This window comes from Biomphalaria glabrata, chromosome 7, assembly GCF_947242115.1.
Source record: "Biomphalaria glabrata chromosome 7, xgBioGlab47.1, whole genome shotgun sequence".
NCBI lineage: Eukaryota > Metazoa > Mollusca > Gastropoda > Planorbidae > Biomphalaria > Biomphalaria glabrata.
In genome coordinates, this window is record NC_074717.1 from 39,920,964 (window position 1) to 39,933,556 (window position 12,593).

General features: G+C 36.4%; 1 protein-coding gene across 8 annotated transcripts in view; it reads right to left on the minus strand.

Moving 5' to 3' along the window:
• The window catches only part of LOC106067294 (adenylate cyclase type 2-like), a 96,147-nt gene that overhangs the window by 27,286 nt on the left and 56,268 nt on the right, over positions 1–12,593 (minus strand). For 6 of the 8 annotated variants that reach the window (XM_056035544.1, XM_056035550.1, XM_056035548.1 and 3 more), the window contains exon 2: positions 1,526–1,982. In XM_056035544.1, coding sequence (XP_055891519.1) covers positions 1,526–1,954 — 429 coding nt within the window. In that variant the 5' untranslated portion in view covers positions 1,955–1,982. Of the gene's footprint in view, positions 1–1,525; positions 1,983–10,944; positions 11,101–12,593 lie in introns of those variants that run through there. The other 2 variants (XM_056035543.1, XM_056035547.1) reach the window with 2 other exon arrangements.

Below are 12,593 nucleotides of genomic sequence, written 5' to 3' on the forward strand. Positions count from 1 at the left end.
GTTAGAGGTTTTAAACTAAAAATCTCAGGACTTTATTGTTTTTTAAATTCAAAACCCCATTTAGCTACGATCATAGAATTTGGTAACTGTAGTTTGCTTTAGAGTAATATTGAAGATAGAGGTTTTCCACCTCAAAACGCTCTGTAGGGGGATTTCAAACTCAAAACCATCTGGAGGAAAGGAGTTTAAACTCAAAACCCCCAATTGGCTTGGCTACGCTCAAATAATTTTAGTGTGTAATTTGCTTTTTTTATATTGAAGAGGTATTTTTTAGCATCAAACCCTTCTGAAGGGGGATTTAAACTCAAAACCCCTTTTGACAACGCTCATAGCATTTTGAGTGCGTAATTTTCTTTTTTTTTTATATTGAAGATGTACTTTTTAGCTTCAAACCCCGCTGGCGGGAGGTTTAAACTCAAAATCCATATGGCTACGCTCTTAGATTTTAGAGTGTGTAATTTGCTTTTTTTTATTTTTTTTTTTTTATTGAAGATGTATTTTTTAGCTTCAAACTCCACTGGAGGGGAGTTTAAACTTAAAACTGAGTCAAAACCCATTTAGCTACGCTCATAACATTTTGACTGCATAATTTGCTTTTTTTTTCATATTGAAGAGGGGGTCTATCGTAAATTTTGGAGGGGGTTTCAAAATCAAAATCTTCCTTAACTGTGCACTTGGAATTTGGGGATTATCGTTTGCATTTTTTGTGTGTTTTGTTTTATAGAAGAGGGGGATTTAACTGCAAAAAACCCTGGTAGGGGGTTTCAAACTCAAAACCCCCTGTTAGGGGTTTTAAACTCAAAACCCCCTGGTAGGGGTTTTAATCTCAAAACCCCTTTAGCTGTGCTGGAGCAAGTGATGGTTTAGTATTAAAATCTCACCTAAAATAAAGAAAATCAAAGCAAAAAATCAGTCACTAAAGTCCGTCCCCCCCCCCCCCGTGGGGGGGATTTCATTTCGGGGGGGGGGGGGGGTTTGAACCCCAACCCCCCCCCGGCTACGCCCATGATACCTCCTATAGTTGGAAAGCCTAATGAACATTTCATTATAAACTCAAGACAACAAAGAGTACCGATGCTTATTCAATGTAGATTTTAAGGACGACAGTCGGTTAAGTCGGCGCCTTCGGAGGTCACGGTTAAGTCTTTCCTTATTTCATCTTATATGTATCCCTCACATTTGCCCTCAGAATATGCATCCATCAAATGTGTAGAAGTTTGTTCCATATCATGTGTACTGCATATTTTTTTCTGATAACGTATATGAATTTCTTATCTTGTATATGATTATCTTGTATATGATTAGATTATATATGATTATTTTATCTTGTATATGATTATCTTGTATATGATTAGATTATATATGATTATTTTATCTTGTATATGATTATCTTGTATATGATTAGATTATATATGATTATTTTATCTAGTATATGATTATCTTATCTTGTATATGATCATCTTATCTCGTATATGATTATCTTATCTTGTATATGATTATCTTATCTGTCACACAGGGTTCCTACCTTGACACGTTTCAATGATAAAGTTTTCTCTTTGCTGTTTGGGTCTGAAGAACTGGGCTCCGCACTGGAGTCCCGAAACAAGGCTAACTGGCTGCTGATGCTGGATAAACGTTCTTCGTGAGTGACATGCTGACGCAGCGTTGCCGGCGTGGAGGGAGGCGACTCCCCGTGCCCAGCGTCCGGCGGTACGACGCCGTTGTTGAAGATGCTGCGCTCGACGTCACCGTTAGAGTTATGGTTCCGGCATTTGACCAGGGTGGCCGTGTTGGTGGCCTCGAAGTCCAGGGAGACCTCGGAAGGATGCGCTGAAGCACAGCCATTGGCATCCCGGGAAGAGCTCATATGCTTCTCGTCCCGTGAAAGTGTGTAGCTATCTTCGAAGTGGATGTTCCGGCCGACGTTGGCGAGAGCCAGTGGAAGATTAGCCATAGCATTCTGCTACCTTAATTCCTGGAGACTAAAAAAAAAAAGAATCAATTATTTTGTAATCAAACACAATGTATTATAAATGTATTGGTAGATTTGTTTTTACTGTTAACTTATTCTCAAAATATCAAAATATATTGGACACTACAGAGAGCAGTCCAGAGCTGAGCAACAAATTTAAAGTCCAGTATAAAATGTCCAGTATTCACACCTTTCTTGAGATCTCCACTCTTTGTGATTCAAGAACGCCCTAGAGATCATTCATCAATAGGTCGTTACCTGTGTGTAGTCGCTGGATGAACTCTTTATGTTGTGTCTGTTGTATTTATGTGTATTTTTCTGTTGTGTTGTCTTTATATGAGAAAAGAGTCCTTGTAATCACAACAAATTTCCGTAAGGATCAATTAAGCAGTCTTAGTCTTAGTCTTGTAGTGTTGACATTATTGCCCCACTGCATCAGGTATAGTGCTCTGGTCTACGTATATTAAATCTTGGTAGGAATTGTACCTTGTTTTACAACTTGTACCGATGAAAGGTCCATATGAAGGATGAACAATTCTTCTCACTATATTGCAATAAGCACGTTAAAAAAACGAAGGTTGCATACTTATTAGAAAGGAGGACAAATAGCGCCCTTCTGATCACTTATGAAATTATTTAACCTAGATGAATTTACAATAGAACTAATTGATACTTGTGCATAGTTATTGATATACATATATCATATAACTATATAGTTATAGGCTGGAGGCACTGCAGTAATTAGCCCTTGCATGCGGCCAGCTGGAGGTCAGTCACGAAGGCCGCGGGATACACATCTGAGACCAAAAGAAAATCCGCTGCCGAGGAGAAACGCAGACGGCGAAAAGAAAATCTAAATCGACCACCTGCGGACAATGGTTATGCTTGCCCTGGATGTGGCAAAATATGTAGGTCACAGCTGGGGCTGCGCAGCCACGGGAAATAACTGCATTCCTCACTAATCTTCGGACTCGAAGACAAGCCTTATTACTATTATTATTATTATTATTATTATTATATATCCAGTGCCATGGAAAGGCCCACACGACGAAAAGAGAACCTAAATCAACCAGCGGTTGACAACGGTTATGTCTGCGCTAGATGTGGCCAGATAATTTGTCTGCCTCTGAGACAGCTTAGCCACGTGAACTACAGCACTCCCCATTAATCCTCGGACTCGCAGACAAACCTTGTTATTATTCTAGGTGCATGCGTTAGTGTTTGTTTTCTATTACAATAACAATTGAGAAAGAAATATTTAAAATAAGTTACGAATAGCATATGAATTAAGTTTGTAAAAAAAAATATATAAAGTAACATTTATTCGCATCAAATGTACATTAAATCTAAGAAAACTGAAACAACAGGAATACTAATGATAAAGAATCTAGAGCAAAAAATTGTAGATAAATAATTTGTATCTACATTCTCTGCCCCAGGAAACAAAGACATATTGCTTGATATAAACTGAGTAAAATATATATATATATATATAGATGTAGGCCAAAATATAATTTAAACAATATTAGTCAGAGTAAAACCAAACAAGCAAAATATAATAGATCCTTTTTTAAAAGACAAAGTTTATCTAATAGGAACTCCGCACTGACAACTATATCACTTAAGAATGTAGAAGTTATTTCCCTTTTTAATATCAAACAAAATAATTAATTACCAACACTTAAATGACTTATTTGATCCGAGAATAGGTTTGGGAGAAATAACTTGTACAATTATTTAAGGGGACGAAACCCGACATATTTAGAAATCTGCGAATACTGGATTAGTTTCCCATGCTGGTATCAAACAAAATAATCAATAACCAATAATTAATTGACTCATTTTTTTGTTGATTCATGTCTACGGCGATGAAGAATTATGCATATTTTCAACATGATGTAAGAATGGGTGTGGGAGAAATAACGTGTTCAAACGTTTTACCGGAGTTGATATAAGCTTTGTTATAAAGCATTGGACCTGGCGGTATTCCAGCTAGATTATTCAAAAAATAAGCAAGGAGCTAGCAGGAATGTTCAGAATACTTTTTAGTTTTTCAGGCATCACTTAACCAAGGTGGAGTAGGCTACCAAGGGACTGGGAAGAAACTAATGTCACTTATCAATTTCAAAAGGGAGATAATCTGATCCAGGAAACTACAGACCACTATCACTCACCCTCTTCATATGTATAATACTAGATTCCAGAATAAGTTACGCAATAGTACTACAGTATTAAGAGAAACAAACTGCCATTACTCCACACCAACATAGCTGTATGTAATTTAGGTCATGTGCAACTCAACTTGTCGATTATAATGAGAAAATAGACGCAATTTTATTAGACATCCCCGAAGTATTTGATCAAGAACACCACAGCTTGCTTGAAAAATTATATATTTTGGCACTGCTGATTCATTACACCACAGGATGCAGGATTTCCTGGGAGAGAACAAACTGTAATAATAAATAGTTCAAGATAAACAATAATAACAGTAAACAAAGGTATACTTCAAGGAAACGTCTTAGGTCCACTACAGATTCTACCTTACATAAATGGCCTACCCAACACAGCATAAGTTCATAAACAAAAGTTAGACCATTTGAAGATAATTGCATAATACATAGAACAATTAATACACAAGATACTGAAATTGAACAAAGACAATAAGAAGAATTACTAAAAGAGGAATTGAATTGTCTTTCCACCCAGAAAAAAAAAGACAATTAGCAAGAGTAATAAAATAAGTATATATAATAAAAACTACTTATTTTATTTATTGGAAACAAGTTACAGAAACTAAAAACTCAAAATACGTAGATAAATGAACATCTTATCAATGAACTTCACTTTTGTTGGAATTATTTTAAAATCAAACAAAGCATTTTTTTAATGACACATCAAACAAGAACATAAAATTTAAATGCTGTTTAACCTTGTCTTAGAACACTATTAAAATATGCATCCTCTGTTTGGGACAGCTCAACTCAAGAAATCACAAAGAAACTGTAACAGACGCAATAAATATAATCTTGAAATTTGTAACATATAAATATTCAAATTTGACTAGGTCACTAGAGCAACACCATTTAGCAAATCACTAACTAGACTTCGAGATACCTCAAGACAGAAGACCACAATGTAAAGTAGAAATAATACATAGAACATTGATCCATAATTTACCAATACAAAATCATCACCTAATACAAGCACATTTCTTATTCCATATGCCACATTTCTTATTCCATATGCCAGGTCAAATTCGTACAAGCATGAAATGGGTTGCCTGGATAACCCAGACTTAGCAGTTTTAGTCACTAATTGACAATTTAAAATGCAGGACTAAATTAACACATGGATACGGGAGGGATGTAATTATAATCTGCTTTGAAGGAACGTCTGTAATTTATAAGATAAGATAAGATGATCGCAATATCTACCACGCAGGGAAAAAAATTTCCATTAAAAACAAGCTCTCATAGAATGACGAGTCTTAATCACTTGCTATAATTAGGAGCTATTGAACCAAGGAGAGTTAATTCCATGAAAATGTTCAGAGACTCCCCGGACCGTAAAACCGAAGAACTGACCTTGTTTCATCCAGTCAATTATCAACACCACCTGAGCATGTGATGTTGTCAATAGCATTAGCTTCAAGTGTTTCTAACAACAAAAAGAAACGAAAATAGTTTCTATTTCAGACCTAGTCAAATATAGGTCAGTGTAGTTTTCGCAGACGATCAATGACGTTGTCATGTGGTCAGAACAACAAAAAATGTGTTTATTTTAATTTGTTTTATAGATAGAGGCCCAAAGAAATGTTCTGATATGATAACACCATAAGTAAAATCACTTAACTTATGAGAAACTTCAGGACAGAAGACTAATTTAAAAATCAAAGCTTATCTAAAGGGGAAGAACTAAGACTATATTTACCAATAATGTACAAGTTATTACCCTTATTCGATATCAAACACAATAATTAATTACCAATAATTAATTGATTAATTGAGTGCTTTGTTTATTGATTTATTTGTGTTTATTGATTCATGTTTTGTTGGGTAAAATAAATGTTTAAAGTATCAGCTTAATAGTAGAATGCGTGAGGAATAGAATAGAGTTAACAATTATTTAAGGGGACTAAACCCAACAAATTTCGCCTTTTTTTTTTATACTGAAGCATTAGTTTCCCTTGTTGCTGCTAAAATATTTAACTGTAGTTAATTGTCCAGTTGGTTAATTTTTTTGTATTAATTCATGTCATGTCAAGGAAAAATTGTGCGAAGTTTTAACTTGATCCGAGATTGGGTGTGTTTTCACACTTTTTAACAGACAGACAGAAAGAGTGAGTTGATATAAGCTTTGTAATAAAAAGTAAAGTAGAAAAAATACATAAATTACTAAATCTGAACTTAGAAAAACAACAGAAAAACAATCTTATACAAAACTCAGAAAGGGACAAAATAAAAGCAAATTTTTTAAATCCATATCTAGGACCATGTTATAAAAGTGTTTCTTCTTCCTTAGAGCTATCAAAGCATAGAACGGATTGCCAAGAAAACCAATGACTTGGCAGAATGTAAGTCTCTAATTAACATTTATGACTAGATTGACACAAAGATATGCGTAGGACGTCATTATCTTCTCTTTTAAAGGAACGTCCGTAATAGACAAGATAGAAACTAGAGAAACTATCATCTACACTTTAGAATCCTCTCGGCTCTGTAAAGATAGAAACTAGAGAAACTATCATCTACACTTTAGAATCCTCTCGGCTCTGTAAAGATAGAAACTAGAGAAACTATCATCTACACTTTAGAATCCTCTCGGCTCTGTAAAGATAGAAACTAGAGAAACTATCATCTACACTTTAGAATCCTCTCGGCTCTGTAAAGATAGAAACTAGAGAAACTATCATCTACACTTTAGAATCCTCTCGGCTCTGTAAAGATAGAAACTAGAGAAACTATCATCTACACTTTAGAATCCTCTCGGCTCTGTAAAGATAGAAACTAGAGAAACTATCATCTACACTTTAGAATCTTCTCGGCTCTGTAAAGATAGAAACTAGAGAAACTATCATCTACACTTTAGAATCCTCTCGGCTCTGTAAAGATAGAAACTAGAGAAACTATCATCTACACTTTAGAATCCTCTCGGCTCTGTAAAGATAGAAACTAGAGAAACTATCATCTACACTTTAGAATCCTCTCGGCTCTGTAAAGATAGAAACTAGAGAAACTATCATCTACACTTTAGAATCCTCTCGGCTCTGTAAAGATAGAAACTACAGAAACTATCATCTACACTTTAGAATCCTCTCGGCTCTGTAAAGATAGAAACTACAGAAACTATCATCTACACTTTAGAATCTTCTCGGCTCTGTAAAGATTTCTCGCCCAGGGCCTTGTATACTACTAAGGACCGCCTCTGTCACACATTGTTATCTGTCTTTTATTCTGCTTAATATTACAATAACTTATACTTTTGTCTTTTACACTAATTACTTTAGTTGTACCCATTCCTTTTGTTTCTAAATACCCATTTTAAAAGGCGTGAAAATTGTGAGAAAAAGTATGGGTTCAATGCCAGGAATAAAACCAAGCTGCATCAATAACTGTTACGACGCTTTTTCTTGTTTGCAGATAAAAGTCAAGTTATTGGGGATGATTTAGAACAAAATAAATGAGTGTGGGGTGGACTTAGTTCATCCTTTTTAGGGTCGTCGTAAATGTTCTGTGCTGCCACTAGAAAACAGAGGCATTATTATCTAAGTTTCTGCACATCTTCTGATTTGTAGATCTTTTGACTTACTTCCCTAGCCGCGGTGTGTTCGAATCCCAAATAGATCCTGTTCTTTTATTGTCTTTCAGCTGTATTTTTATGTTGGAAGATGCCGGCTCGTATAACGAGTTCATTAAATGTGTCTGTAAACAGCTCTCCTTTTTTATTGCCAAGTTTCTGCATACATTATTCTCTCTCTCTCTCTCTCTCTCTCTTTCTCCCTCCCTCTCTCTGCTCGCTCTTTTTAATGTCATTTCCAACGATGGAACTCACATTCCCCATGAGAATTGATATATTCCTACAGTTATTCGACGCTATCCAAGCAGAATGCCAACATTTCTATTTCAGATGCAAGGTTGGCAACGGCATAATACATGATGATGTGGAATAGGTAGGCCCTATGTGCAAACGTTTAACCCCAATCGATCGATCTACAATGAACTCATCTATTCAAACAGACTTTTAAAAAACCAAATTAATTAAAACGATACTGAAACGAAAAAACACGTTTGAGTGTGTGAAAGAACGATAACTCTACCATTCTTTTCTCGGCCTCCTTCAGAACGACTTTGGTTCGTCTCGTGAAACACTCTTTCGTGTGACTGTAGAGCCCTGTTCTGGAGAGACATTCACACACATGTACTGTTATAGACCCAGGCACCTGGGAGACAGAGGCACATGACAGAGGATCATGGCGTCGCGCTGTGAAAACTGGCGCACAGGTTGCTGAGGAAAAAAGAACAACGCTGGCAGAAGAAAAACGCCAGAGAAGAAAAGCAAGGCAAACGACACTCCAGCTGGAATAACCTGCCCAGTGTGCGGACGAACATTTCGGGCTCTCACCAGCCACATGAGGAGGTATAAAACCCCAGTGCAAAGCTCTCAGCCCCCTGGATGACAAAGTGGTCATCATCGAACCGCGATGGACGAACTATATATAACAACGCAGGTGAAGGGGGAATTTGGTTTGTTGGTAGAGGAAGCATCTTCCATGTGTAGGCCTACCTCTTTTGTACTTTTGTAGAAGACATTTCAAAACGCCTTCGATAACGCACTTTTTCTCTTTCTTACGACAAAATGACATACATCATTCTCTTAACGACTTTTTTGTGACAAGTCAGCGACAAGACAAAGATGATATTTAGATGATCACGCCTATTACAGACCTACGTGCTCTGTAAACCATTCGAATGTCCCTTGCATAATAATAGTGGCATTCTGTCTTCTTCTTATTTGACCTGCGTATTTTGTTTTAAAAAGCACTGATCGCAAGACAACAAAAAGAGACAAAACTATCGACCCATACCATAATAACACCCAGTTAGCCTGCTTTGATATATGCATTTCTTACTATGACAAAAAGTGCCACGTAGACGCCTAGAGAATGATTTTCTGAAAGTCAGAACACGCTTGGCTGTTAGCGTTATCCCAGACTCCTTTGCTGGATTTAGGGGAAGCGTTTCTCTAATAGGCCTACTATCTTCAGAAACAAACTTTCCTGGTCTAAAAACAGATTATATACGAAATCCGCAAAATGAGTAAAGGAACTAGCTTTTCATGAACATTTATTATGTTAATTTGGATTCCAAATATATTGCAAATACATGAGTAAAGTAACACAGGAAAATGATGTTACAAATTATATGTGCTTTTTGATTACTCTCCTACATCACAGAACGCCACTGAGGAAGTCATCAGCGCTTTCTCAGACCCCAGCTGGCTAAGTAAGGCCTGAATGAAATGTGTATAATCTAGACTAGGAGAGCTGCGTACCAACGCCACTTGTTAAAGTTTGAGAAACTCTGGCATTTATTAAATTGTTTCACTGTCTTTCAGTTTCCTGTTACTATTTATAGTTATTGAGAGTGCACACCTAATTCATTTAGTGGCTGCTAATAACACAGTTAAGTACAACCAGGAAATATGTACATTTCACATTAAAATATTCATAATTTACACATCCAAATTAGTTCAGAATGCTCGTCTATGTTGAAAAGTCTAGTTACTAACAGCTATAGGAATCATACCAGAGCCCATACGTTACAAACTGCAGTCTCTACGTGTTGCTTAGTTTAAAATTACAATGTACAAAATTGATGCGTTAACAAAAGTTTTACGGCTTCTAGAAGCATGTAGGCATTTGACGCTGGAAGAATGTCAGGATAGATAGATAGATAGATAGATAGATAGATAGATAGATAGAGGTATTGATATAGATATATAGATATAAAGATATATAGATGTAAATGATATATAGATATTGTGTTATGACTTATTTCGATATGCAAATCTTATAAGTATTTTTTTTGTTTCGGATGTTCCTTTAGAATGGAAGTTTATTACATACTTCCACAAAGCTCCTAGAGGACTGCGGTCAGGGTTAGAACGAGCCACGAGGGAACACGAAGATGATAGTGCTGAGCGCATACCGCAAGTCCGGGCAGCTAAAGTTTGCTTTAAAAATAATGCTTTCATTTTTTTTTAGAGAGCAGCATAGTCTTACCAAATCATATGACACATTCCTGTTCGGTGGTGCCGCTGTGCTTCTGTTTGAAGACACCGTGTGAGTGATTATTACTTTTTATGTTTGTTCATCGCTAGATTACATGTTTTATTGAACTGAGTTTGAAAGTATTAAACTCTAGGAAACTATATTAAACGCTATGTTTCTTCAGTGTATTTAAGTAGAGGCTTAGAGGTACTCACATCTGTCCTGTAAATTGGCGAGGCTATACTAGGCCTTACTCTCCAAAGCAAGTGATAAGACTAAGTATTTCTAATTGTTTGGCAGCTGTCTATTATATTCTAATTGTTTTATGATCGCAATTAATTCGCAATGTAACATGATTGAGAAAATCGACGTGAATATTTGTGTGTTCACGCAATCCTAATGGGTATTTGACATTAGCTGGCGAAAGGTACAGGCAGATGCGGCCTTAGGGCGTGGCGAGTGGGGCAATCACTCTGGAAAAGGCGGCTGTGTTGTGCTGGCCACATGACACCCCTGTTTACCGTCGTCCATAGAAACCGATGACCTTTAGATTGCAAGGTCTCAAAGGGCTACTTTACATTCTTCCTTACAATGTTCACAATAAATCGACAATAAGTAAAATGTGTTCAATTTCTTAATGTTTAAAAAGCACTTTACATTAATGAATACAATTCATTTATAACGAGAACTAAGAACGTACTATTTACCAATGGTATTTTATATTCCTGGTCTATAACTTCCGTGAAATACAATAAAACTGTGTCAGATGAGTGACAGAACGGAGTTACACTGTACTCTTAAGTCACTTGTACTTCAGTGGGATCAGATGAGTTTCTTACAAGTCCGTGTCACGCTGAGGTGACGAAGTACCAATTAACTTGGTGTGCTAACACTGACACATCAAGTTCTGGGGAGGCAGCACTTGAAAAAAAATCTCTTTGTGAAACAGTACTTAGAAGCCTGTTACTGCAATATAATAACATCGCCTACTGGCCTACTGCACTACATGTGTAAGAATATATAATATAGATGCCTGTAATAAATAGTGTATGCAAATTGTATAGTTCGTTTAAGGAAGAGTGGGCGTAATAGAGTCATCATTGTGGACTTTTGATTGTCGAGTCAACAGGTGATGTGATTAAATAAAGCATCGCAATAGCATTGCTTGGTAACTGCCGAGCGACTTAACTATAGAGCCAATGAGAAAGATTAGTACATAGTTATCAGATATGGTATCCGTAGACTTATACTAAGGACCTTCCGGGCTGTCTCCATGGAGATAGGTCATAGCGACTTTCACAGCACTTTCCTAGCTGGAATTTAGTTATGTGTAGAACAAAAAATATAAAATACTATCTTCAAACCACCAGATCTCAAACGTTAAAGAGAGCGAATCTTAAATGTTTAAAAGAAAGAGACAGCAAATCTCGAATGTTATAGAGAGAGACAGCAAATCTCGAATGTTAAAGACAGCAAATCTCGAATGTTAGAGACAGCAATTCTCAAATGTTATAGAGAGAGACAGCAAATCTCAAAAGTTAGAGGCAGCAAATCTCGAATGTTATGGAAAGAGAGAAAGCATATCTCGAATGTTATAGAGAAAGACAGCAAATCTCGAATGTTAGAGGCAGCAAATCTTGAATGTTATATATAGAGAAAAAGCAAATCTCGAATGTTATATATAGGAAAGCAAATCTCAAATACTAGAGAGAGGGTTTGTGTAAAGAAAACATTTTAAAACAATAACATTAATTTAACCATTAAAAAAACAGTATGGAATGAAATATTCCTTTTTTTTAGATGGTAAAACGATGAACTCCTCAGAATATGAAAACAAGATGTGATGAAAGTCAGGATAACAGTCTTAAGGACATGAGCCCATAGAGTAAAATTGTTGCATTTAGTATTCAAAGTAGATGCTTTAATCTTTGTGACATTATACGCAGAGAAGCCTTGATACATTGGAAGGGGTTGGACACAAAATAACTGTGACTAAAGCGGCTAAAGGGTGTATATAAAAGGAAAGGAAAGGAATAGATATGGTCTCCTGAGCTGCAAGAGATTGGTCAACACAATAGCTATGGACTCTCGAACTGCAAGAGATTGGTCAAACGAATAACCAGGAACTCTCGAACTGCAAAACATTGGTCAAACGAATAGGCATGGACTCTCGAACTGCAAGAGAATGATTAATGGAATAACTATGGACACTCGAACTGCAAGAGATTGGTCAAACGAATAGACACGTGGGTTCTTGGGCTGAAAGAAGATAAAGAAAAAGTTGAGCGACATGTCAATGCGAAGCTTGCACGCCCAGATCCTGTTTAGTTTCAACAGAAACTACACATA